The 27,915-nt window shown below is 45.6% G+C and overlaps 1 protein-coding gene across 2 annotated transcripts; it reads left to right on the top strand.

The window, feature by feature from the left end:
* Positions 1 to 1,377: 1,377 nt before the first annotated feature.
* Positions 1,378 to 27,915, top strand: LOC110496593 (TBC1 domain family, member 5). 2 transcript variants are annotated; one of them, XM_036953348.1, is made up of 23 exons: positions 1,378 to 1,505; positions 8,547 to 8,605; positions 11,698 to 11,819; positions 12,517 to 12,580; positions 12,758 to 12,866; positions 13,550 to 13,639; positions 13,717 to 13,791; positions 14,543 to 14,610; positions 14,801 to 14,903; positions 15,222 to 15,310; positions 15,424 to 15,474; positions 15,611 to 15,680; positions 15,839 to 16,011; positions 16,117 to 16,259; positions 18,201 to 18,307; positions 18,795 to 18,880; positions 19,008 to 19,285; positions 19,495 to 19,551; positions 20,836 to 21,041; positions 21,162 to 21,261; positions 24,361 to 24,440; positions 26,186 to 26,437; positions 26,552 to 27,915. In XM_036953348.1, the coding sequence occupies exons 3-23, from the start codon at positions 11,717 to 11,719 to the stop codon at positions 26,831 to 26,833; spliced, it is 2,586 nt and encodes an 861-aa protein (XP_036809243.1). In that variant the 5' UTR covers positions 1,378 to 1,505; positions 8,547 to 8,605; positions 11,698 to 11,716; the 3' UTR covers positions 26,834 to 27,915. The 2 variants fall into 2 exon arrangements, with proteins under 2 accessions (XP_036809243.1, XP_036809244.1); XM_036953349.1 differs by lacking the exon at positions 19,495 to 19,551.

The following is a 27,915-nucleotide window of genomic DNA, read 5'->3' as shown; positions in this document are numbered from 1 at the left end:
AACCCCAAAATATGATCATATTACTCCAGCGCTAGCCTCTCTACACTGGTTTCCTGTTAAGGCTAAGGCTGATTTCAAGGTTTTACTGCTAACATTCAAAGCATTACATGGATTTGCTCCTACCTACAGTATCTCTCCGATTTGGTCCTATCGTACAAACCTACACGTACACTACGGTCACAAGACGCAGGCCTCCTTATTGTCCCTATAATTTCTAAGCAAACATCTGGAGGCAGGGCTTTCTCCTATAGAGCTCCATTTTTATGGAATGGTCTGCTAATCCATGTGAGAGACGCAGAGACTACCTACAAGAATTTACTGAAGAATCATCTCTTCAGTAGGTCCTATGATTGAGTGTTGTCTGGCCCAGGGGTGTAAATTGGTGGTCTGTTGATATCCCTCTAGTGGTGTGGGGGCTGTGCTTTGGCAAAGTGGGTGGAATTATATCCTGCCTAGTTGGCCCTGTCCGACCCCCTCCTTTCTCAGCCTCCAGTATTTATGCTGCAATAGTTTATGTGCCTGGGGGCTAGGGTTAGTCTTTTATATCTGGTGTAATTCTCCTGTCTTATTTGTTGTCCCCTCCCGGAGGATCTGAGCCCTAGGACCATGCCTCAGGACTACCTGGCCTGATGACTCCTGGCTGTCTCCAATCCAACTGGTCGTGCTGCTGCTCCAGTTTCAACTGCTCTGCCTGCGGCTATGGAACTCTGACCTGTTCACCGGAGCATGCTACCTTGACCCAGACCTGCTGTTTTCAACTCTCTCTCTCTCTCTCTCTCTCTCTCTCTCTCTCTACCACACCTGCTGTCTTGACCTCTGAATGCTCGGCTATGAAAAGCCAACTGACATTTACTCCTGAGGTACGGACCTGCTGGTCATCTATGAACGTTTGAACATCTTGAAGAACAATCTGACATTAATGGCTATATACTCTCACAATCTCCACCCGGGACAGCCAGAGAGAACTGGCCACCCCTCCGAGCCTGGTTCTTCTCTAGGTTTCTTCCTATGTTCCTGCCTTTCTAAGGAGTTTTTCCTAGCCACTGGTGCTTCTAGTCTGCATTGCTTGCTGTTTGGGGTTTTAGACTGGCATTCTCTATAGCACTTTGTGACATCAGCTGATGTAAAAAGGTCTTTATAAATACATTGGATTGATTCATTCATTAGTTCACCACCACACACTCATCATCATCTTCATCAGCATGGGCCTATTCATTACATGACAGAGGAAATACAGTGAAGCCCATCTCATGCGTGCTATGTTTTGATGTAGGATATGTTAGACTATATAAATGAAACATATCACAAGGTTACTATTTTGCAAGCCCGTTCTGTCTTTTTTATGATGTATTATTTCAGGGATTATTATGCATCTCGCGCACGCGCTGAAATCACTTAATCTCCCTAGTCACATGTTCTATCAGCTGTGCCTCAACACACTTTACTCGCGACTGTTTACTATCAGAAGACAGCACAGAATGGGGAGCCCCGCATGAGCAGAACAGGTAAATGCACTCTCACATTAAACGACGGAATATGCAATGGGATTTTTAATAACTGGAAATAACCCGTGCGTTTGTATGAAGTTGCTATATTGATTTGTCTTTAGCCACAGAGCTGTATGTCGGAAGTGTAGCGCTAGGCCTGTGTGAAAGCTCGTGCAGCTAGCCTGAACGCTAACCCGAAAAATACTTGCAAAACAGTTTGACGACTAGATTATATAGCTAGCTAGAAGTCAGCTACGTAAGTATTTTCTAGCGATTGTAAATATGCATGGCGTTGCTACCTAGTTAAAGACATGTTTGTTTTTCTACCACCATGCTGGACATCTAACTAGTAGAGCTAGTTGCTAACTATATCATGCCAATATATTGCACATCGACAGTCATTGCGGTGGAAATTGGTCTGATCACCCTTTCTATAAAGAAAACCGTGCAGGTTGATTCAAGCGTTTATTTTATAGCGAGGATCAAATTCACTTTAAATATAGTTCCTAGAGATTATAAATATGCCTTTGTTGACAGATCGTTTTTTTGTGTGTGTAGCCGGCTATTTTTTGGTTGGGGATATTTTCCTTATCCAACCACCAGAACGATTCACAAATCAGGGAGTCCAAACAATAGACTCCCGATGTTGTCCCAAAGCTGTTTGCTAGCTATGTTGCTTCTTATTTTAAACAATGGCTAGCTAGTGCTTGCCATGTCTACCTGTTTTTATTATGTCCAAGTTACAGGTGCCAACAACACTATCGTGACCCAGCATAGTCCAGTGACAGTACCAAAGATAGGTTGTATAAGAGTTGTTTTGGCCAGAGGCCGCCCAGACAGGAGAGGTCTTTACCATAAGAGAAGCGTTCTGTCAGTATCGAACCTTTGATCTCTGAGCGAGGTGCACTGACTGCAGAGACTGAAATGAGCAGCCAGCCAGCACATAGCCTACCCAAACGAAACGATCTGTGTATTGTGAGGTAAACCACTAATGAGAAACTGCAATAATATAAGACCAACCGCCTTGATTCGGTCTTATGTAGCAACATTTGAAATAGTTATTTTACATTGAATAAAAGCAGAGTCACAGAGCTACACAATGGTATATCATACACTGCATTTGAGGAACAATGAAAAAGTAATTCTGCTTTGAAAGTTGATAAACTTATAACCTCACTTTTGAGAAAATGGCCTTGGAATGTTTTGGTACCTACTGTAGAGCTCTTCTTTGTCTACACCCATTCAGCATCATTCACACCCTCTTAAGCTTTAGCCCCCACCCAAACTCTGACCATTTTACTCGGCCTAGGGTGTTGAGAGTTCGTAAATTCATTAGTTATTCTGCGCTCTGGCACACTCAGACGAGAGTGCTCTGAAATCGGAGTAGCTGGTCAGACTGAATTTACGAACGCACCAGAAATGGTTATTTGAATAGTGGAGTCTTTTGTTAAGACATTTAGCTAGCTAGCTAAACAATGAGCCATAATCCCAACTCATGACGTTACTACCCTGCATGAATCTGCAGGTAGCTATCCAACCAGGTTAAATGTTAGCTAGCTAACATTAGGCTTTAACTAGCCAAGCAAATGGCTCTGAGATTCATATAATAAGATCATACATGTAATGTTAGCTAGCCAGCCAGCTAACGTTAGCTAGCTGACAGTACACTTTAACTTGAAATGAAACTACTTTCTGTCCAAATTCGAAACATGTAATATCTGAAAATGTAGCTAGCTAGACTATCTTACACCGGGATACATCATAGATGGACGTGTCTCCTGTCACGGATGCCATGGTTGCCATAAATTTGAAGATGTAATCCAGAGACCGGTGTTTTCTCCATCTCCTTAGCTATTTATACTCAGATTCCACTGATTTCAAAACTTGGTTCTCCAGAAAGTGGAGAACAACTCTTATGCAGTTTTACTGTGAGATACACGCATTTTGATTTAAAAAAAAGTTTACGTTCAAACGGCTCTTCTGTGATGTAGTGACCCGTGACATACGCCTATTTTCCTGAAACGGGTGACGTGTGTCATGTTGTGTTGACCCCTCACTGTTCAGTCACCGAACAATGACTGATATTGGCTAGTGTAGGACTTTTTTTTACCAATACATTTGTCACAAATTGCTTATCAGAAACCTCAGCCTAACCTCTATAGAGCAAGCGGATGTGACAGTCTCAGAGAAACAACTCCCTGGGTAGTGAATAGATTGTGTAGATAGATGAGGGGGGGGGAAACTATTTAGTCCATTTTAGAATATGGCTGTAACCTAACAAAATGTGGAAAATGTCAAGGGGTCTGAATACTTTCTAAAGGCACTGTACCAATACAAACATTGTCATAGCTGTAGTATGAATCTGCAGGTAGCTAAAGCTAACCAACTAGGTTCAATGTTAGCTAGCTAACATTAGGCTTTAACTAGTAATGCAAAGGGATTTCTGATTTGAATAATATTATTACACAGATCATACAAGTAACCTTAGCTAGCATGCCAACGTTCGCTAGCTAGCTAATGCTTTAACTTGGAAAGAAAGTTTCAAATTTAGTTTAAAAAGTGATATATCTTTGAAAATGTAGCTAGACTCTTACCAGCATACATGGATGAACGCTTCATGGCAGACTGGAACCATTTAACTATTTTTGTTTGTAGGTACATCTTGTTTGGCCAGCGTTGTTAAGTCACTCCGGTTCACACTGACTGTGGCGTGTGCAGAAAGTGTTGTTGTTGAGAAAAGTAGCAAAACTTTTGTTTTTCTCGATAGCTAACATTATATCTTTCAAAAACGGTACAGTAAAAAGGGCTGCCAATACATGCTGAACAGCTCATGTTATAGACGGAAGCATGGCAGACCAATCCAAACTCATCTCCCAGCATGTCCAGCCCATCCATAATCTCAGCCAATCATGGCTAGCTGGAATGTTCCTGTCTTTTCCCCTTGCTAAACCAACTAGGCTTGTAATTTGACAATTTTATTCGTATTTACGTATGGAATACAAGTTTGTTATTAATGCACAGGAAAGTTCCATTTCGTTGTTTCGAAGTCCTCTTGATAGCAATCTGTATAGTGTACTACATCCACTAAAATGGACCCTCAGTCACATGAAAGACGTCAGGCTCGTCCTCTCTACTGGCACTGAAGTACCCTTCTCTGTTTCTGGTTTTCCCTCAGTATATTCTGCTGTACTGCTGTTGTCTCCAGTGTTGTCATAACTCAGAATGCCCAGGGCCTCTCAGCTGATCTGCTGTTCTAAAACACCATAATCAAAGCCTCACAGAAAGCAGAAGAGCTTTATGGCTCTGGGCAGAGGCTACTCAGCCTCTATGTCTAGCTCAGTTTATACCCAATTGGTTTTCAACCGTTTTGGGCCTTCCGAGTCCTACGTCTCGCTCTCTCTCACACACACACACACACACAAAAACTAACTTCACCTCTTAACAGCAAGTGATGTTCTCAATCTGTTTATAGTAAAGAGGAAGTGAATGATAATGGTGCTCTATTAATATCCCTGATGGTATGAAGGTGTATGTATTTCACTTGCATTTCTCATTTTATTTTCTAAGGTGTTTGTCTAATTTAGCCTTCTGTTTCTTTAATGTGTTCTCATCGTACCTTCTTCAATCAACTAGGATAATGTATCTAGGCTACTGGCTGAGGTCATGTACAGGTCAGGGCAGGAGGACTCAAATGTGTCATGATGATTTCTATTAATGGCTTACAGACTATCTTCAAATGCCTGGGTTGTGTTCATTATTGCACACGTAGCAAAATGTTTTGCAAATTAATATGAAAACAAGCTTTTCTTATTGGACAAGTTAAGGTAGGTCCCTCCCTGTTTTGTTCCGTTTGTTCCCAGTGGACCCTTTTTTCCCACACAGAGGTGGGATTCAGTGGACCTTGTTACAGTAGGCTAAATCACAGGCAAGTACACTACATGACCAAAAGTATGTGGAGATTAGTTTGTTGGACTGCCAGATGGTGAAGCATCACGCCATAGAACGCTCTTCCGCTGCTCCAGAGTCAAATGGCAGCAAGCTTTACACCACTCCAGCCGGCGCTTGGCATTGCACATGGTGATCTTAGGCTTGTGTGCAGCTGCTCGTTCCCAGGACAAACAGTTATTGTGCTGACTTTGCTTCCAGAGGCAGTTTGAAACTCAGTAGTGAGTGTTGCAACCGAGGAAAGACGATTTTTACCCGCTCCTGCTTCAGCACTGCGGTCCCGTTCTGTGACCTTGTGTGGCATACCACTTCGCGGCTGAGTCTTTGTTGCTCCTAGAAAAATGGAATTGTTGGGAAGGGGGCAATTTGTGACAGTGCCACTTTAAAAGTCACTGAGCGCTTTCATAAGGCCATTCTATTGCCAATCTTTGTCTATGGAGATTGCATGGCTGTGTGCTCAATTTTTATACACCTGTCAGCAACGGGTGTGGCTGAAATGGCCAAATCCACTTATTTGGAGGGATGTCCACATACTATATATATACACAAAGTATCTTCTCATCCCAATGTAAGTTTGTAGATAGCAGTGCAAGCAATTTACCTATTGGTTTATTAATGGCTTCCATTATGTATTTATTTGATTACATCATAAAAAATGAATTCAGTGAATTATTGACGTATGTCCTGGTGATATGTAGTACATTATGCAGTACCTAATGTGTTATTTGCGCTGAGAAGTTTGCCGTTGTTGCAGAGCAGAAGATTACTCTCTGGAGGATAACTTTTAGAAAGGAAGTGAAACCTTCCACCAGACATGGCCGTGAACACGCAACACACAACACGCAACACGTCTCAGTAGTACAGTCCGTCTGTTACATTCCCTTACATGGCCTGACTAGTGAGTGATTTTATATGAGGATCTCAACATCCTGTTCAGAATTACAAGATTGAGTGATTTAATCAGTTATTCCTCAAGTTTCCTCTTCCTGGAATTCAGAATGTTGGAATAGCCTCTGGATTCTGGGAGTAGAGGCATAATGAATGAAACAATTAAACTAGGGTAAAGAAGAAGTCCTCTATAAGGATCCTCAACTATAGTTCTGAGATTCGAGCCCTTCGGACACTTCTGAAACATGCCTAACTCTGAGAAGAATCTGCTCAACTTCATCATGATGAAATGCAGTGCATTATTATTGACCTATTCACAGCATGTCTCTAGCTATTGTTGGAGATTAGTTTGAATTATTTAATGGGATATTGTCTTTTAAAAGGGGGAAAAACTCAGATAACTTGAAGGCATTAGTCTTTGTGAGGAACAGATGTTGCAGAGCCAAACAGGAACATAGAGTACGCATATAACATTATTTATATTTTGATAGTGTGCGCGGTTGATTTATCAAAGCCGGGTTCCATGCGCCTCGTTAATGGGTTTAAGGAGATGCTTTTGTTGGGTGATTTCCATAATTAATAAAGGAAAATGCATAATGCTCTCACTGCTGCAGTGGAAGGAATTGTGTGTTAGGCTTAGCCTACATATGTGTACGCACTAGGCTTGTCACCATACCAGCATTGCAATACTCAGAGGAATCATGGCAAGGAATTGTTTTTGCTTTCCTTTTTGCCATGGAAAATCAGGTATTGTAGTATTGTGATAACCCAAGTACGTACACACGCACACGCATACATAACCATGGAAGATGCCCATCCAGGATAAATAATGGAGAGGTGGCGGTGTTTAACATATATATATATATATATATATTTTAGTTATTTTTATTTTGGGAGGTACTTTTTACCCCTCTTTTTTGCTGCCCAATTTGTCATACCCAATTTGGTATTTACAGTGTTGTCCCATCCCTGCTATTCCCGTACGGACTCTGGAGAGGCGAAGGTCGGGAGCCATGTGTCCCCCGCCCAGCCGCACTGTTTCATGACACACTGCTCGCTTAACCAGGAAACACTGTACAGCTGGCTACCGAAGTCGCTAGAGTGTGACAGGACGAGGACGTCTGGCCAAACCCTCCCATAATCCGGCGACTCTGGGCCAATTGTGCACGGCCTCATGCCTCTCCTGGTCGCGGCCGGCTATAACACAGCCTGGGATCGAACCCGGGTCTGTAGTGACGCCTCTAGCACTGCGATGCAGTTGTTTAGACCACTATGTCCCTCGGGTGGCCCACGGGTTTAACCTTAATTAAATCAACATGGTTTGAGGACAATTTTAAGACTTTGGCGTCTTTTGATGAACGGCATGTCGTCGACTAGTTCTGGAAGTTCCTGCTCAATGTCCGTGTCATTGTACTGTTATGTGAAACGTCTTGATTGGTCATTTATTTTATTTTGGTAGGAGCATGTAGTGTCAATGTTTTGTCTTTCTTTCGTCACAGATCTCCCACAGAGCTGTCAGTCTTAAATGCCATAGTGAATATGGGGTGAGAATTCCCTGGGCTATCCCTGCTCTGTGCTCTTCCTCCATGGAAGTGGTTGTTTTTATGCACAAGCCACTTGACTGTCTTTATATGTGATTAGAATGTTTTCCTTTGTAAATTGAGATGTGTTATTTATCAAATCTTGTCCATTCTGTCTTATTAAATCAGTGTATCCTATGTCAGTGACGTTTCAAAGCCACTCAACAGACATTTGAGTAGCCTACACTAGGGTTGGCCGGTACCCACACTTTCATACCGTTCCTGTACCATAAGGAGGTATTCGGTATTACTGGCAATGCACACAAGGGGCACTATTACTTTCCAAACATGCATTTGATGCACAAAACCCATTTAGGCTGCAGGGATTTTGATCCAGGAAGGAATTGATCGTATCTGTCGTAACCAAGAAGCTCGATCTGGCAAGCTAGCCATTTGGTTAGCAAACCATGTGGATAGTTGGAGACCTGAGATGGAGTAGTTTATTTGGCATATCTTTGATAGTTCACTTGTATGAGTAGTTGTGTACGGTATACCGCACAAGCCTAGCCTATACTGCGTAGCCTTATGTTGTGTTGAATTCCCCCAAGTGATCCTATTTATACCCAGGGACAGAGGGAAAAATGCCAAGCCTTTGCCTTTTTCGTTTCTCTTTTTGTCCTGAATGTCTCTTTTGTGTTTCTCTCAGATAGCCTAAACCCTCATCTTTCCTGAGTCTCGGCTGAGGAGGAACACAACGTTGTGACTGTAAGTACTGACATGGAACAAAGACAGACAAAAAGCATAGGCCTGGAGCTGAACTGGATAATATTATTAGTAAATCTAACTTTATTTATACAGCACATTTCAGACAGGGAATGTAACTCAATGTGCTTCACAGGAAAAAAAACGAATGAAAATAAAAACTGCACAAAACGCTTAAGAGGATAAAAAACAAAATAACAATAAAAACGAACGACTAAAAAGCACACTAAGGAAAAGCAAAGCTAAAAAAAAATCCACAGTTTAGGCCCCCTCAGGTTCTCTGGCAGGCTATTCCAGAGGCTGGGGCAAAATAACTAGAGGCTGCCTCTCCATGCCTCTTGGTCCTGGGCTTTGGGATCGTTAAAAGGCTGCCTCTCCATGCCTCTTGGTCCTGGGCTTTGGGATCGTTAAAAGGCTGTCTCTCCATGCCTCTTGGTCCTGGGCTTTGGGATCGTTAAAAGGCTGCCTCTCCATGCCTCTTGGTCCTGGGCTTTGGGATCGTTAAAAGGCTGTCTCTCCATGCCTCTTGGTCCTGGGCTTTGGGATCGTTAAAAGGCTGTCTCTCCATGCCTCTTGGTCCTGGGCTTTGGGATCGTTAAAAGGCTGTCTCTCCATGCCTCTTGGTCCAAGGCTTTGGGATAGTTAAAAGGCTGTCTCTCCATGCCTCTTGGTCCTGGGCTTTGGGATCGTTAAAAGGCTGTCTCTCCATGCCTCTTGGTCCTGGGCTTTGGGATCGTTAAAAGGCTGCCTCTCCATGCCTCTTGGTCCTAGGCTTTGGGATAGTTAAAAGGCTGTCTCTCCATGCCTCTTGGTCCTAGGCTTTGGGATAGTTAAAAGGCTGTCTCTCCATGCCTCTTGGTCCTAGGCTTTGGGATTGTTAAAAGGCTGCCTCTTGGTCCTAGGCTTTGGGATAGTTAAAAGGCTGCCTCTCCATGCCTCTTGGTCCTAGGCTTTGGGATAGTTAAAAGGCTGTCTCTCCATGCCTCTTGGTCCTCTGCTTTGGGATTGTTAAAAGGCTGTCTCTCCATGCCTCTTGGTCCCAGGCTTTGGGATAGTTAAAAGGCTGTCTCTCCATGCCTCTTGGTCCTGGGCTTTGGGATTGTTAAAAGGCTGTCTCTCCATGCCTCTTGGTCCTGGGCTTTGGGATCGTTAAAAGGCTGTCTCTCCATGCCTCTTGGTCCTCTGCTTTGGGATAGTTAAAAGGCTGTCTCTCCATGCCTCTTGGTCCTGGGCTTTGGGATCGTTAAAAGGCTGTCTCTCCATGCCTCTTGGTCCTGGGCTTTGGGATAGTTAAAAGGCTGCCTCTCCATGCCTCTTGGTCCTAGGCTTTGGGATAGTTAAAAGGCTGTCTCGCCATGCCTCTTGGTCCTGGGCTTTGGGATAGTTAAAAGGCTGTCTCTTGGTCCTAGGCTTTGGGATAGTTAAAAGGCTGCCTCTTGGTCCTAGGCTTTGGGATAGTTAAAAGGCTGTCTCTCCATGCCTCTTGGTCCTGGGCTTTGGGATAGTTAAAAGGCTGTCTCTCCATGCCTCTTGGTCCTGGGCTTTGGGATAGTTAAAAGGCTGTCTCTCCATGCCTCTTGTTTCTAGGCTTTGGGATAGTTAAAAGGCTGTCTCTTGGTCCTAGGCTTTGGGATAGTTAAAAGGCTGTCTCTCCATGCCTCTTGGTCCTGGGCTTTGGGATAGTTAAAAGGCTGTCTCTTGGTCCTAGGCTTTGGGATAGTTAAAAGGCTGCCTCTTGGTCCTAGGCTTTGGGATAGTTAAAAGGCTGTCTCTCCATGCCTCTTGGTCCTGGGCTTTGGGATAGTTAAAAGGCTGTCTCTCCATGCCTCTTGGTCCTGGGCTTTGGGATAGTTAAAAGGCTGTCTCTTGGTCCTAGGCTTTGGGATAGTTAAAAGGCTGTCTCTCCATGCCTCTTGGTCCTGGGCTTTGGGATAGTTAAAAGGCTGCCTCTTGGTCCTAGGCTTTGGGATAGTTAAAAGGCTGTCTCTCCATGCCTCTTGGTCCTGGGCTTTGGGATAGTTAAAAGGCTGTCTCTTGGTCCTAGGCTTTGGGATAGTTAAAAGGCTGTCTCTCCATGCCTCTTGGTCCTGGGCTTTGGGATAGTTAAAAGGCTGCCTCTTGGTCCTGGGCTTTGGGATAGTTAAAAGGCTGTCTCTTGGTCCTGGGCTTTGGGATAGTTAAAAGGCTGCCTCTTGGTCCTGGGCTTTGGGATAGTTAAAAGGCTGTCTCTTGGTCCTGGGCTTTGGGATAGTTAAAAGGCTGTCTCTTGGTCCTGGGCTTTGGGATAGTTAAAAGGCTGCCTCTTGGTCCTAGGCTTTGGGATCGTTAAAAGGCCAGTGCCAGAGGACCTGAGTGACCTACTGGGTACATAACATGGGTATATTTGTTCTGTTTTTAATTGCTCTACTAAACTTAGTCCCAGTGGTGTAAAATACTTAAAGTACTTTAAACTACTGCTTAAGTAGTTTTTTGGGGCTATCTGTACTTTACAATTTATATTTGACCATTTTTACTTCACTACATTAAGAAAAAAGTATTTGTACTTTTTACTCCAAACATTTTCCTTGACACCCAAAAGTACTCATTACATTTGGAATGTTTAGCAGGACGGGAAAATGGTCCACTTCACACATCCACAGAACATCCCTGGTCATCTCTACGGCCTCTGATCTGGCGGACTCACTAAACATGCATGCTTCGTTTGTAAATGATGTCAGAATGTTGGCGTGTGCCTCTGAGTATCTGTACATTTTAAAAACAAGAATGTTGCTGTCTGGTTTGCTTAATATAATTTATGTGAAATTATTTATACTTTCTTTCGATACTTAGGTATATTTTAGTAGTTACATTTGATACTTGAGTAAAAGTTTTTGGTTTAAAATATACTTAAGTAGAATTTTACTGGGTGACTTTTACTTGAGTCATTTTCTATTAAGGAATCTTTTATCAGATGAGTCCTCTTGCTCTGTGGTGTTTTGTTCTTACTCTATGGTGTCTACTGCTGCAGTCATCCTACTCTTGTTCTGTGTTGTTGTGTTTCTTGTTCTGTGGTGGTACACAGGTAGTTTTAACCCCTCCTGTTGTTCTCATCCCAGGTTCTGTTGTGTGGTGGTCATGCAGCACCCTAACTTCGAGACCCACCACCCTCTCCAGCCTGAGGGAGAGCAGGAGCCTGGCTTCGACCCTCTCCACAACTTCAACAAGAACCACAGCCGTGGTGGGTCAACATGGTTCATTAAAGCTATATTTACATGTTAACCCTTTATGGCAACCATTTGAGGCTTAATTAAGCAGTTATTAACACTTCATATTCATAACCAAACACCATTTAATGACGAGCGAAGGAGAGTCGGGGGGGATGCGAGGTAGTTGAATGTGGGGATAACGAAAGACTGTGACAAAGGAAATATTGACGGAGAAAGGTATGGAGTGTGTAGTGGATTGTATAACGGTGAGTTATGAACACAGCTGATGACGCCTGCGGACGAAAGATGGGTTAGCGTGTTTAGCTAATGAATTTTCATAGTGAGTGTCCCCAGAGCAACGTCACATGATACACTTCTGTAACTAATGTTGATTGACAGCTCCCAGGAGTGTGTGTGTGTGTGTGTGTTAACCTGCAGGGCAAATGAGTTATGTATGATGATGATTTTAGGTTTGTGACTTCCCTGCGTCTTACTCACGCTTGAGAAATGCCCTGAGACATACCGCTGTCCTTTTCCCCGTGACATGATTTCATTGGTAAATGTAATGTGGTAGAAACCATGCTATTGAACATGCCTATTGAAATCTGTCAGAGAGAAGGATGCGTTTAAACATCCATTACTTTGAAGATGAGCCTCACTGATCATGTAATTGGTGTCAATGCCGCCTTCTAGTGGCTGCGTGTGTGAACTGCTTAGTTTGTTTTACAGGAGGATCTCTGGATAGTAGCAGGTTGTCTTACTCGGAGTCTGAGTCCACCTTCCTTTCCTACAGGTAAGAACTCATGTTGCTGTGCTGTGTGTGTTCATGCTTAATGTGTGCGTGTGATTTATATTTCGGTCCATGTCACATGCAGATCTAATTCTCTGTGTATTGCACATTAGATTAAATAAAATTGCACAAACTCACCAAAACTTCTCATCTCTCCCGTTACCCAACCTCCCTCCGAAGGAAAGAATGGGATGACTTGTTCTTGAACAGTAATTATCTGGCCAGGATTCGGCAGGCAGGCATCAGTGGCCGATTGCGGAGCAGCCGATTCCGCAGTGTGTGCTGGAAGGTAAACCACTCACAAAGATGGCTCTCAGGTTTCTCTCTCTTCAGAATACTCTGTGTATGGCTGTGTCTTATTTGATTATCTAGACCTAGGTAATGGGATTGAACGGTTTTAATTACAAAAATGTATAACCCCTTTTTCTCCCTGATTTTTGTCATATCCAATTGGTAGTTAGTCTTGTATCATCGTTGCAACTCCCGTACGGACAAAGGAGAGGCGAAGATCGAGAGCTGTGCGTCCTCCGAAACAAAACCCTGCCAAGCCGCACTGCTTCTTGACACAATGCACGCTTAACATGGAAGCCAGCCGCACCAATGTGTCGGAGAAAACACTGTACAGCTGGTGACAGTGTCAGCATGAATGTGCCGTGCCTGCCACAGGAGTCACTAGTGTTACGGGACAAGGACATCCTGGCTGGCCAAAACCTCCCCTAACCCGGATGACACTTGGCCAATTGTGCGTCGCCTCATCGGTCTCCCGGTCGCGGCAGGCTGCGACATAGCCCGGTATCGAACCAGGATCTGTAGTAACACGCTGCGTCACTCGGGAGGAACAATGGATTAAAAGTTAACACTGATATGACTGTTGTGTGAAAGGTGTTTTAGCTATAGTGTTTAATGTTTTATTTGCTACTGTGCGGTCAATGGTATCTGAAGGAAGTTCTAGCATGTCTTGTTGTCTTCTAGTTGTACCTGGAGGTCCTTCCTGAGGATAAGAGCCAATGGCTCAACAAGACAAAGGAGCTGCGAGCCCAGTATGAGAAGATCAAAGAGACTGTGAGTTATTGTGTGTGTGTGTCTCTGTGTGTATGTGTGTGTGTGCCAGTCACTGACTCTCTCCCCTCTCGTCTCAGCACATCACCAACCCCCGTAAAGCTGCAGGCCAGCAGGACCTGGTGGTCAACAATCCACTCTCACAAGACGAGGGGGTAAGTGTAGTGAAGCCTGAGTTTCTCTGAATACAACTCCTTATCCATAATGGGGTATATGGACGTCCTAAATATCCCTCTATCACAGGACTATGGGGGTATCCCTGTTGTAAATGTATATCATACCTTTATTATGATGTAGAGCTAACTGCCAAAATAAAGGAAACTCCAACATAGTGTCTTAATAGGGCGTTGGGCCACCACGAGCCAGAACAGCTTCAACACACCTTGGCATACATTCTACACCTTCTTCCACAAGAAATTCCATAATTTAGTGTTTTGTTGGTGGTTGAAACCGCTGTCTTAGGCACCGTCTCCAGAATCTCCCATAGGTGTTTAATTGGGTTGAGATCTGATGAATGAGTGGACCATCACATGTAGTTTACATCATTTCCATGCTCATCAAACCATTCAGTAAACACTCGTACTCTGTGGATGGGGCATTGTCATCCTATGGGGGCATAGCCATGGTAGCCAAAATAGTGGCCTACCCAACATTTTTTTATATATGACCCTAAGCATGATGGGATGTTAATTGCTTAATTAACTCTGGAACCCAACCTGTGTGGAAGCACCTGCTTTCAGTATACTTTATATCCCTAATTTACTCAAGTGTTTCCATTATTTTGGCAGTTACCTGTATGTCCCTATATTGTGTTATAATGTATTGTAAAATATAAGTATGGTGAATGGGTTTATGGTGTATTTCCTGGTTCATATGTCCCTGTGCTCTCCTTTCCCTCCTGTCCAGAGCCTGTGGAACAAGTTCTTCCAGGACAAAGAGCTGAGAGGGATGATCAAACAGGATGTGATGAGAACGTGAGTCTGCTACACTTTTAAATACAGCTCTGGTTATCAAATAAAGTCACTAAAGTCCTTCTCCGGTCTACTCTATGCCTCTCATATAAACACCATCTTACCTTTCCCATCACTTCTCTCTCCTCTCCCCTCTTTTTAAATGTTTTCTCTTCTCTCCCTCTATCATCTTGTTCCTCTTTTCTGTCTGTAGCTTTCCTGAGATGCGTTACTTCCAAGACGAGGCTGTCAGGACCAAGCTGACAGACATCTTGTTCTGTTACGCCCGAGAGAACGAACTGCTACTGTACAAACAGGTACCACTACACCAGGCACACAATGTTCAATTTGCACACCATGACAGGGCCACCAGGCATGCTGTTGCAACTCCTAGACTAGACCGTATACTGTCCACATTGTGCTACACAGGGAGAGCATGGATGCCCAGTCAATGTTCTAACAGGAAGTGACATACGGCTGGCCACTGGTTAATTAAGTTTAATGATGCTCTGTCAAAACTGATAACACAACTCGTGCATCACGCTGAGAGAAACACAGGCCATGCTGAATCATGTTCTCTTTCTGTCTCTCTCGGTATCTGTGACCTCGCTGACTCTGACTCTCTCTGTCTGCAGGGAATGCATGAGTTGTTGGCTCCTATCGTGTTTGTCCTGCACTGTGACCATCAGGCCTTTCAGCACGCCAGCGAGACCGCGTACCCCAGGTCAGTCACACCGGCACCCCTACTTCACATCTATCTGCTACCCTTCAGTTACACCCTATGCTGTCCATTCCTCCAAATCGGTTTGTGTTGATCTAATGCTGTTTGGTCCACAGTGAGGAGATGCTGTCTCTACTGAATCCTATGTTCCATGAGCATGATGCCTAGTGAGTGAAATATGCATTTGACATTCTTCTACATTCTAAATGTGGAAATCCTATGGACAGGTCAGACTTCTAACATGTTCTTGTTGAGACCCAGTCCATATCACTCTGTTCTCCTCTGTGTGTCTGTGTTCTGCAGTGCCATGTTCTCCCAGCTGATGGAGACAGCAGAACCCTGGTTCTCCAGCTTGGAGAGAGAAGTCAGAAGGGTCAGTGCTCTTGTTAAAGTTGTAGCACTCACCGGCTACTGAAGCTCCATTGTAGCTTCTGCTATTCTAACGTATATCAGCGTTGTATTTTATGTTCATGTTATTCCACTGTTGACATCATCTGAACACTGTTGATGTTGTCTGAACGTTCTCCTCAGGGGAAGGACGAGATGCTGACCAGCATGCCGTTCGCCCGTCCGCAAGACTCGGGGCCGTCTGTTGCCATAGTGACCAAAGTGAACCGCATCCAGGACCAACTGGTGAAGAAGCACGACGTGGAGCTGCACATGCACGTCAACCGCCTGGAGATCGCCCCGCAGATATACGGCATGTGAGTACTGCCACCTGTCTGTGAATTGTCTCTCTAGTGTGTGTCTGCCTGCATCTGTTTAAATGTGTGTGTCTGCCTGCGTCTCTTTAAACGTTGCGTCTCTAGTCGCTGGGTGCGTCTGCTGTTTGGCCGTGAGTTCCCCCTGCAGGACCTGTTGGTGGTGTGGGATGCCCTGTTCGCTGACAGCATCACTCTAGACCTGGTGGACTATGTCTTCGTAGCCATGCTGCTCTACATCAGAGATGCCTGTAAGGACCTCCCTCACTACCCATCAATACATGTCAGTCACATAGATGGTTGGTTGCCAGTCGTATTCAGCTGTCTGTCTGTCTGTCTGTCTGTCTGCCAGCCGTTGTCTGTCTGCCTGTCAGCCGTTGTCTGTCTGTCTGCCTGTCAGCCGTTGTCTGTCTGTCTGCCTGTCTGTCTGTCTGCCTGTCAGCCGTTGTCTGTCTGTCTGCCTGTCAGCCGTTGTCTGTCTGTCTGCCTGTCAGCCGTTGTCTGCCTGTCAGCCGTTGTCTGCCTGTCAGCCGTTGTCTGCCTGTCAGCCGTTGTCAGCCGTTGTCTGCCTGTCAGCCGTTGTCTGCCTGTCAGCCTGTCAGCCGTTGTCAGCCTGTCAGCCGTTGTCTGCCTGTCAGCCGTTGTCTGTCTGTCTGCCTGTCAGCCGTTGTCTGTCTGTCTGCCTGTCAGCCGTTGTCTGTCTGCCTGTCAGCCGTTGTCTGTCTGCCTGTCTGCCTGTCAGCCGTTGTCTGTCTGTCTGTCTGCCTGTCAGCCGTTGTCTGTCTGCCTGTCAGCCGTTGTCTGTCTGTCTGTCTGCCTGTCAGCCGTTGTCTGTCTGTCTGTATGTCTGTCAGCCGTTGTCTGTCTGTCTGTCTGCCTGTCAGCCGTTGTCTGTCTGTCTGCCTGTCAGCCGTTGTCTGTCTGTCTGCCTGTCAGCCGTTGTCTGTCTGTCTGCCTGTCAGCCGTTGTCTGTCTGTCTGCCTGTCAGCCGTTGTCTGTCTGTCTGCCTGTCAGCCGTTGTCTGTCTGTCTGCCTGTCAGCCGTTGTCTGTCTGTCTGCCTGTCAGCCGTTGTCTGTCTGTCTGCCTGTCAGCCGTTGTCTGTCTGTCTGCCTGTCAGCCGTTGTCTGTCTGTCTGCCTGTCAGCCGTTGTCTGTCTGTCTGCCTGTCAGCCGTTGTCTGCCTGTCAGCCGTTGTCTGTCTGTCTGCCTGTCAGCCGTTGTCTGCCTGTCAGCCGTTGTCTGCCTGTCAGCCGTTGTCTGTCTGTCTGCCTGTCAGCCGTTGTCTGTCTGTCTGCCTGTCAGCCGTTGTCTGTCTGTCTGCCTGTCAGCCGTTGTCTGTCTGTCTGCCTGTCAGCCGTTGTCTGTCTGTCTGCCTGTCAGCCGTTGTCTGTCTGTCTGCCTGTCAGCCGTTGTCTGTCTGTCTGCCGTTGTCAGCCGTTGTCTGTCAGCCGTTGTCTGTCAGCCGTTGTCTGTCAGCCGTTGTCTGTCAGCCGTTGTCTGTCAGCCGTTGTCTGTCTGTCTGTCTGTCAGCCGTTGTCTGTCTGTCTGTCTGTCTGTCAGCCGTTGTCTGTCTGTCTGTCTGTCTGTCAGCCGTTGTCTGTCTGTCTGTCAGCCGTTGTCTGTCTGCCGTTGTCTGTCTGTCTGTCAGCCGTTGTCTGTCTGTCAGCCGTTGTCTGTCTGTCTGTCAGCCGTTGTCTGTCTGTCTGTCAGCCGTTGTCTGTCTGTCTGTCAGCCGTTGTCTGTCTGTCTGTCAGCCGTTGTCTGTCTGTCTGTCAGCCGTTGTCTGTCTGTCTGTCTGTCTGTCAGCCAGGCAGCCGTTGTCTGTCTGTCAGCCAGGCAGCCGTTGTCTGTCTGTCAGCCAGGCAGCCGTTGTCTGTCTCTGTCTGTCAGCCAGGCAGCCGTTGTCTGTCTCTGTCTGTCAGCCAGGCAGCCGTTGTCTGTCTCTGTCTGTCTGTCAGCCGTTGTCTGTCTGCCAGCCAGCCAGCCGTTGTCTGCCTGCCTGCCAGCCGTTCGTCCGTCGTCGTTCGTCCAGCCGTTGTCTGACATAGTCAGCCGTAGACTGTCAGCCATTCAGACAGTCAGCCATAGTCAACCAGCTATTCAGCCAGCCTGCCTGATAGCCTAGCCGTCTGTCTGCTAGCTAGTGTCTGTCACGGAGCCTTGCTAACTCTTTGTTTTTTCCTGTGTCTCAGTGATAGCGAGTAACTTCCAGACCTGTCTTGGCCTTCTAATGCACTACCCACCTATAGGAGACATCCACACCCTACTACACAAGGCTCTGTTCCTCAGAGATCCCAAGGTAAGAACACACATAAGCTGTCCTGTCCAGTCTCCTCCATTTGACCACTGACCCGTGTAAACTGTGACTGCTTGGTCCCATCATGGTGTGGTGTTCCTGACAGATGTGCAGGTCTGATCCGGTGTGACACAACCGCCCCGGGTCGGACTGCATTGTCCAGACGCGTCCCCATCTCCCCCTGGGGTGGTACAGGGGGAGATGGGATGGATTGGTGACATTTGAGGCGGAAGAGAGGGTGGAATGAGGGTTAGGGAAAAGGGGGGTGGAGAAGGGAAAGATGGAAAAGTGGCTGAATCATGTGATTTTCTGATATTTATCCATTTTAAGGCGGTTGGGACGTGACCATGATAGTCAGAGTAGTTGGCTAAAGCACAGATCTGGGACTAGGCTATGTGGGGGAGCCCCCACCCAACGTCTCTATTTCATCACTTTGTATTGATTTGATCACTATTTAATGAGCTGTATTCACTGATGCCTCTTCCTTTAGAACAATCCTCGGCCAGCCAACTACCAGTTTCAACAGAATCTGGACTATTACAAGACCAGAGGAGCGGACCTGGTCAACAACACCCGGTAAGCAGACACACACACAGTACAGCATGAGGAACAGTCATGGTAACAAACACACACACACACACACACACTGTTGTTTCACAATATTCTGCTAAACTAAGCCTTTCTCTCTTTTCTCCTCTCTCAGTGCCAGTGGCAAGATGGCTCCTCTCAACATCAACAAGGTCTCCAGCAGTCTGCTCAGCTTCGGTAGGAAGCTCATCGCCCCTGCTCTGTCAGGGGGTGGCTCCAGCGGCATCTCTCCAATTAATAGCGAGGTCCTGTCTGCCCCCTCCCCCGTCACTGTGGGTCCTCACCCCCAGGCTGAGCCCTTGTTGTCTGGCCATGCACCCCAGCAGACACCACCCCATTCCCAGCACCACCGCCTACTCAAGTCTGAGAGTATGCCTGTCCACCTGAGCAAAGGTGAGGGTCGGAAACACACGCACGTGCGCACACACACACAATTTTACGCTGAACAGGTACACTGAAGCTCGCATGACCATACATACAAGTGCTTAGTTGCGTCACGAGAAGGTTTACTCAATAAGCACATGATAGCAGTACTGGACTCTGGACTGTGTGTGTGTCCACGAGTGACACGATAGCCTTACTCTCCTGTCTGTTCAATGTAGTTTCAGGAGGAGTCTCTCAGGTTCCTGTCCCAGCCCACATTTTCTCTGACACAAAAGGTAACTGCTACCGCAGCACCTGCTTGCTTGTGTATGTGTGATGTGCTTGCATTCCCTTTGACCAGTTAGTTTCAACCCTGACCTCTGACTGTCACAGTACTGCTGGCTTTCTGTACTCTTTTCCTCCTGGTTACTTAATCAACCAATAAATGGCATTATTGATCAGCCGTAGTGTTCAAATTCACCCTTGTCTTAATCAATCACTGAACGCTACAAGCCAGCAGTACTGTGGCAGTCCAGAGTTTTGTATTTATGGATCCCCCATTAGTTCCTGCCAAGGCAGCAGCTACTCTTCCTGGGGTCCAGAAAAATTAAGGAAATGTATAAAATTTTAAAAACATTACAATAATTCACAGATTTCACAACATACTGTGTTCTCAGGCCCCTACTCCACCACATCTACAGTACTAAATCCATGTGTAAGTGTGTATAGTGTATATGTTATCGTGTGTGTTTGTTGCTTCACAGTCCTCGCTGTTCCATAAGGTGTATTTTGATATTTTTTTTTATTTATTTTGCTGCTTGCATCAGTTACTTGATGAGTTCCATGTACTGGCTCTATGTAGTACTGTGTACCTCCCATAGTCTGTTCTGGACTTGGGCATTGTGAAGAGACCTCTGGTGGCATGTCTTGTGGGGTAGGCATCAGTGTCTGAGTTGTGTGCTAGTCGTTTTAACAGACAGCTCGGTGCATTCAACATGCCAATACCTCTCATAAAAACAAGTAGTGATGACATCAATCTCTCCTACACTTTGAGCCAGGAGAGATTGACATGCATATTATTAATATTAGCTCTCTGTGTACATCCAAGGGCTAGCTGTGCTGCCCTGTTCTTACCTAATTGCAATTTTACTAAGTCCCTTTTTGTGGCACACGACTGAACAGTTTTCCAGGTGTGTCAAACCTTGTTGATGGTGTTAAGAAGATAGAGCAGTGCTTTATTATGGACAGACTTCTACCCATCTTAACTACTGTTGTATCAACATGTTTTGACCATGACAGTTTACAATCCAGGGTTACTCCAAGCAGTTTAGTCACCTCTACTTGGTCAATTTCCACATGATTTAGTTGAGGTTTAGGATTTAGTGAATAATTTGTCCCAAACACAAGGTTTTTAGTTGAAATATTTAACTGCTTCATTGCCACCCACTCTGCATGTTGTATCTACCTGGAAGTTCCCCCTGGTACAGGCTCTCCAGGACCAAGGTTGTCGACAACTGGGTTGGTCCATCTGTTCTTCTCCTCTCTCTCTCTGCTAGCCCACATGTCTTTCTCTCTTTCAGGCCAAATCTCCAGGACAGCTAGCTCCTCCCCCAGCATAGAGAGCCTCTCTGGAGGGCGGGGTCACACCACTGCATCCCCACCCCTTCCTGTCACCAGTGACACCAGCACGTCGTCTCCACCCCTCTCGGCCACCAAGAAGGATTCCTTCTTCAACATCACTCGCTCCCGCTCCCACAGCAAGACCATGATGGGCAAGAAAGAGGCTGTGAGTTCACTAGCTCTGTCTCTCTGTCTCTGCAAGTCTCTCACCTATCTCCTATTTCTCTCCTCGATCTCCCTCTAAGGATCCACACTCTCTCTTACGCTGTCCACTCTGTGTTGTCAGGAGGAGGAGTTGGAGGCCCAGGTGTCCTTCCTGCAAGGTCAGATCAACGACCTGGAGGCCATGAGCAAGTACTGTGCCAAGATGATGAACACACATATTGGTAAGTCTACCTACTACCAATACAATAGTAGAAAAATCTGCTGTTCTGCCCTTTAGCAGTTAACCCCCAACAAACAGGGGCGGCAGGTACCCTAGTGGTTAGACCGTTGGGCCAGTAACCGAAAGGTTGTTGGATCAAATCCCTGAGCTGACAAGGTAAAAATCTGTTGTTCGGCTCTGAACAAGGCAGTTAACCCACTGGCTTGTCAAGTTAAATAAAAAAAACAGCAACTGCTCCCCGGGCGCCGATGACATGGACGGTGGTTTAAGGCAGATACCCACACCTCTGATTCAGAGGGTTATTTGAAATTCTTCAAAGTAGCTAACCTTTGCCTTGACAGCATTGCACACAATCAACCAAATCTGCCAAATAGTGCTTCTAATAACTATATCGTAAATACTGTGAAGAGAAATAGTTCAGAGGTTAAGTTTAAAAATATGATGTATAATATTATTATTATACAATGTTCTCCACAAAAAACATAGCAAAACCACAATCTGTTTCAGTAGCTATAGTTAGCTATCTACCTAGGTTTAATTTAAAATACCCATAATTTGGCCTCCTGAGTGGTGCTTGAGGCGTCACTACAGACCCGGGTTCGATCCCAGGCTGTGTCACAACCAGCCGTGACCGGGAGTCCCATAGGGCGGCGCACAATTGGCCCAGCGTCGTCTGGGTTAGGGGAGGGGAGGGCTAGGTTTGCTTTACTTGGCTCATCACGCTCTAGCGACTCCTTGTGGCGGGCTGGAAGCCTGCAGGCTGACTTTGTTCGTCAGGTAGACAGTGTTTCCTCTGACACATTGGTGTGGCTGGCTTCTGGATTAAGTGGGCGGGTGTTAAGAAGAGTGGTTTGGCGGGTCATGTTTCGGGGGATACGTGACTCAACCTTTTTCCCATAGTCAGTCCTGCAAGAGCTACGCTGCAAAAATGTGTGGACTCTTTACAGTTGTGTTCTGTGGGTGTCACTGAGTAGACTGATACCTATGGATTGTGGATCAATGAAATTGGGTAAGGCTTTACAGTGAAATACAAGTATGCCCCAATGCATACTGAAGTCTAATACATCAACAGTGCAATTTCAACACATTTGTTTTGTCAAATTAACTAATTGTTGTTTGTTGAATTTACATAACATTTCAACCTTGTTCAGTATTATCTAGTCCAAATATTGCGTAATTCCACTATTTGTATCCATTTGGATTACTTTCAAAGAGGGACCTTTTTATTTCGAAAGCGAATTGCAAATTCCACTTGACTAATCCTTATTGTGGCTAGCTTCACATAAGTGTCGGGTCCAGTCTTATTAGATTAGTTTGGGGGTAACAGGGCTAGGTAGCTGGCTAGCTTGTTTATTTACTTATCTATCTAGCTAGTTATTTTAATTATTGATTTAGAATAGGAGAACAAGTGGCTGCCTGGGTAATACTTAGTCACATGGATTCCTAAATCATTGCTAAGAATATTGAAAATGGTTGCAGTTTCTGATCACTATTTTCAGGGTGGTTGCATTGGTGCTAGCGAGATACCAAGCTAAAGCTAGCTAGCAATCCCAGAAGTTGCTAATAAAATCTGTATCAAAGATATTTCTGAGTGACTTTATCATACTGCAAACCCAAAGTCAACAAAGTAGGGTGACAGCCTGGCTCCAATTTCCAAACTGTTATCAATGTTGACAAAATGCGTCATTATTATTCTGTATTTAATTTTGACTAGCTAGGTTGAATCAGGTACAATTGCTTGGGATGTGGCTGGCAGGCAGAAGCGGTAGGATCCCCATCCGTTCCCCCCCAGCCTCTGGGATTGTTGCACGTCTGGGAGAATGTTGAACTACCTTTGTTTTATCCTGCATCTTATTTCAAATGTTTACAGATGTTTTCCCATTTGGTCGAACAAATAAACGTCTTATTACCAAAGTGCTAATGAAAACACATCGTGGCCGGTGTGTGCTTGTTTGTAGAGGTCTTCATTTCTTCAGCTTTAACAGTGCTGCTGATCGTAGTAGTGGTGTGTGCTTGTTTGTAGAGGTCTTCATTTCTTCAGCTTTAACAGTGCTGCTGATCATAGTAGTGGTGTGTGCTTGTTTCTAGAGGTCTTCATTTCTTCAGCTTTAACAGTGCTGCTGATCGTAGTAGTGGTGTGTGCTTGTTTCTAGAGGTCTTCATTTCTTCAGCTTTAACAGTGCTGCTGATCGTAGTAGTGGTGTGTGCTTGTTTCTAGAGGTCTTCATTTCTTCAGCTTTAACAGTGCTGCTGATCGTAGTAGTGGTGTGTGCTTGTTTCTAGAGGTCTTCATTTCTTCAGCTTTAACAGTGCTGCTGATCGTAGTAGTGGTGTGTGCTTGTTTCTAGAGGTCTTCATTTCTTCAGCTTTAACAGTGCTGCTGATCGTAGTAGTGGTGTGTGCTTGTTTGTAGAGGTCTTCATTTCTTCAGCTTTAACAGTGCTGCTGATCGTAGTAGTGGTGTGTGCTTGTTTCTAGAGGTCTTCATTTCTTCAGCTTTAACAGTGCTGCTGATCGTAGTGGTGGTGGTGCTTGTTTGTAGAGGTCTTCATTTCTTCAGCTTTAACAGTGCTGCTGATCGTAGTGGTGGTGGTGCTTGTTTGTAGAGGTCTTCATTTCTTCAGCTTTAACAGTGCTGCTGATCGTAGTGGTGGTGGTGCTTGTTTGTAGAGGTCTTCATTTCTTCAGCTTTAACAGTGCTGCTGATCGTAGTAGTGGTGGTGCTTGGCTTGCACATGCAAATTCAGCGAGCACAACATTCTATAATATAGTTGTTATTTGACGGCTCAAATTAAAAGCTTATTTCACATTTTTTGACACGCAAAGACCCAAACGGCATTCCATATCTACATAGTTTTAGTTGATTTATGTTAAGACTGGAGTTTTTTTTTCTTCAGAGAAACGTTGAGAAAAAACAGAGTCATGACCCACCAGTTGAGAATCGCTGAGTTAAGCTATAGCTACAGTGATGTTTTGAGCAATCTAGTGATTTTAAATCCGTATACACATGTGCTCAGTTGTGTGGTTAAAACAGGCTTTATTTTGTTTAATTGGTTGGCTGTGTGTTACTGCTATATCTGTGATCTGATGTCTGTCTCAGGTAAGATCCAGGAGGTGATCCTACAGGAGCACCTGGAGAAAGAAGACGAGGTGTTGGTGTCACTGGCTGGACTCAAACAGGTGTGTGTGTGTGTGTGTGTGTGCATGACAAATCACATTTTACAGTGAAATGCTCACTTACAAGCCCTTAACCAACAATGCTGTTAAGAAAAAGGAGTGAGTAAAAAATAGAAATAAATAATTAAAGAGCAGCAGTAAAATAACAGTAGCGGGGCTATATACATGGGGTACCGGTACAGAGTCACTGTACGTAGGTATCATTAGTGACTGCGTAGATAATACTCAGGGAGTAGCAGCAGCGTAAAATAGGGGAGGAGACAAAGCACATAAGTCTGGGTAGCTATTTGACTAGATGTTCAGGAGTCTTATGGCTTGGGGTTAGAAGCTGTTTAGAAGCCTCTTGGACCTAGACTTGGCACTCTGGTACAGCTTGCCCTGCAGTAGCAGAGAGAACAGTCTACGACTAGGGTGGCTGGAGTCTGACAAAACATTTTTTAGGGCCTTCCTATGACACCGCCTGGTATAGAGGTCCTGAATGGCAGGAAGCTTGGCCTCGGTGATGTACTGGGCCGTACGCACTACCCTCTTTAGTGCTTTGGGGTCAGAGGCTGAGCAGTTGCCATACCAGGCAGTGATGCAACCAGTCAGGATGCTCTCTGGTGCAGCTGTAGAACCTTTTGAACATCTGAGGACCCATGCCAAATCTTTTCAGTCTCCTCAGGGGGAATAGGTTTAGTCGTGCGCTCTTCACGACTATCTTGGTTTGTTTGACCATGTTAGTTTGTTGGTGATGTGGACACCAAGGAACTTGAAGCTCTCAACCTGTTCCACTGCAGCCGCATCGATGAGAATGGGGGTGTGCTCAGTTCTCCTTTTCCTGTGGTCCACAATCATCTCCTTTGTCTTGATCACGTTGAGGGAGAGGTTGTTGTCCTGGCACTACACGGCCAGGTTTCTGACCTCCCTACAGTCTCGTTGTTGGTGATCAGACCCTGTTGTGTTGTTGGCAAACTTAATGATGGTGTTGGAGTCGTGCCTGACCATGCAGTCATGAGTGAACAGGGAGTACAGTAGGGGACTGAGCACGCACCCGAGGAGCCCCCGTGTTGAGAATCAGCGTGGCAGATGTGTTGCTACCTACCCTTACCACCTGGGGGTGGCCTGTGGAAGTCCAGGATCCAGTTGCAGAGGGAGGTGTTTAGTCCCAGGATCCTTAGCTTAATGATGAGTTTTGAGGGCACTATGGTGTTGAACGCTGAGCTGTAGTCAATGAATAGCATTCTCACATACGTGTTCCTTTTGTCCAGGTGGGAAAGGGCAGTAGAGTGCATCATCTGTGGATCTGTTGGGGCGGAATGCAAATTGGAGTGGGTCTAGGGTTTCTGGGATAATAGTGTTGATGTGAGCCATGACCAGCCTTTCAAAGCATTTCATGGCTACAGACATGAGTGCTACGGGTTGGTAATCATTTAGGCACGTTACCTTGGTGTTCTTGGGCACAGGGACTACGGTGGTTTGCTTATTCTTCCAGAACGAGGTGAGTAATCGCTGTCCTGATATCTACAAGCTCTTTTTGGTCATAAGAGACGGTGGCAGAAACATTATGTACAAAATAAGTTACAATTAACGCAAGAAAACACAATAGCACAATTGGTTAGGAGACCGTAAAACGGCAGCCATTTCCTCCGCCGCTTGTAAATATTGGCATTTAACCATATGTGTTGTCAGTTCATGTGTTCTTTGTACTCTGTGTGTGTGTGTGTTCATCATGACTTGCTCTGTGTATTTTTGAATGAATCCGTCAGATCAAGGACATCCTGAAGGGAGCGCTGCGTTTCAACCAGAGCCTGCTGGAGGCTGATGAGAACGAGGAGATCACCATCGCTGACGACCACTATGACATCGCCTCCAATGCCGCTGCAGCCATCGTAGAACAGCTCGCCAACCGTCACCATGCCAAACACCCCTTCCAGGCCACACCGCAGCGTGGCGACGGTGATGGAGAACAGAAGGACCGAGAGGAGGAAGAGCATGAGCACACGGAGTCAGAGCAACAGGTGGTTATACACACATGGTTATATTCATACATACTCATACTCTCTGATACAAGGTGATTTGTAGATCAGCCTGTCAGCAGCAGTGTTGAACAAGCCCCTTGTCTCCCCATGCAGGCGTCTCCCCCAGAGTCATCTCTGTCTGTGGGTTCTGAGGGGAAGAACTGGGACGACTACATCCTGGTCTCGCAAGACGGAGAGCTGCAGCCCACCGAGGGAGGGGCCGAGAGGACCCCTCCAATCAGACAGCTCCGTGGCTCGCTCAGGGTGGAGCCGGAGGGCGTGGGGGTGTTCCAGGACCCCCTAATGGGTGCAGCGTCTGGCTCCTCCAGCCCAGACGAGGGCAGCACTCACAGCAAAGACTATGACTTCACCATCGTCAACCCCCAGGACCTGTGAGAGACTATACTGTACTGATTTGGGTGGGAGTTACCCCTAACCAGAGATGTAGGATCAGTTTATCAATCCCCTTATCCCCACCTTAACCATTAGGGGGAGAAATGCAAAACTGACCTTAGATCAGTCTTTAGGGGGTTACTTCATCCCAACCTGGAGGATATGCTGTTTCACAGGGGCAAACCAATGTGCCACTGCTGGATGAAACTTGCACATGTGGACTGGGCTATGACAGCCAACCTACTGTCAGGCAGTCGCCAATACTTTATCATTTCCTGTCTGTCCTCATGTCTGACACATTACCCTCTCTAACCTGATCTGTATTCCTTGAATACTATAGATCTCTCCTATGCCTATTGCCTGCCCTCCTGTATGCTTGGGTCTTAGTAGTTATCCAACCCCACCTCTGACTTCAAGACAAGTGACTTTAATAGTAATACCCATTTTGCCACGAGATGGCACCACTAGACAGTTCACTACAGGCTACCCTCAGGAGCTGGAATTCATACTGCATTTATCAGTGTGGGGAATCCTTTTCCTTCTCTCTGTATGTAGCAGTAATTGAAGGGTAGGGTAGTACCCTGTTTCTCCAGGTAGGGGAGCTGTCTGTCCATCTAATGCCTGTGTCTAAAGATAACTTGTCTTACCGCCATTCATCTCTTATTTGATTGGTCTTTAACTGTTCAAGAGAAGTTGCTCCTAACAGATCTAGGATCAGATTCCCAATCGCTAGTCCTTCACCTACCATTAGGGGGATTTTAAAATATCTGATTCTGTATCGGTTGTTAGGGACAACTTCTAACCAGTGCCTGTAAATCATTGACAGATTACCTGACTCCCTCTTTCTCCTTGACGTTGTTAGAAGCTATTTTAACCTGCACTGCATTACAAGGTGAAAGTTTTTGTTTTTTTAAGAAATTAATTCAAATTTATCTATGGAATAATAACATAGGTTTCATTATTTCCGGTGTCCTTGTATTTAGTTCTCTTGCTTCCTGTGGTAGCCAAGTAAAGCATTGCACATAAGGGATGTCCCTATAACCCAGATTAACTAGACCAATAAAAGCATTGCTCTTGCTAAAGTA

The sequence above is a fragment of the Oncorhynchus mykiss genome, chromosome 18, assembly GCF_013265735.2.
Source record: "Oncorhynchus mykiss isolate Arlee chromosome 18, USDA_OmykA_1.1, whole genome shotgun sequence".
NCBI lineage: Eukaryota > Metazoa > Chordata > Actinopteri > Salmoniformes > Salmonidae > Oncorhynchus > Oncorhynchus mykiss.
Note: the sequence above shows the minus strand (reverse complement) of the source record. Positions and strands in the feature narration are given on the sequence as shown.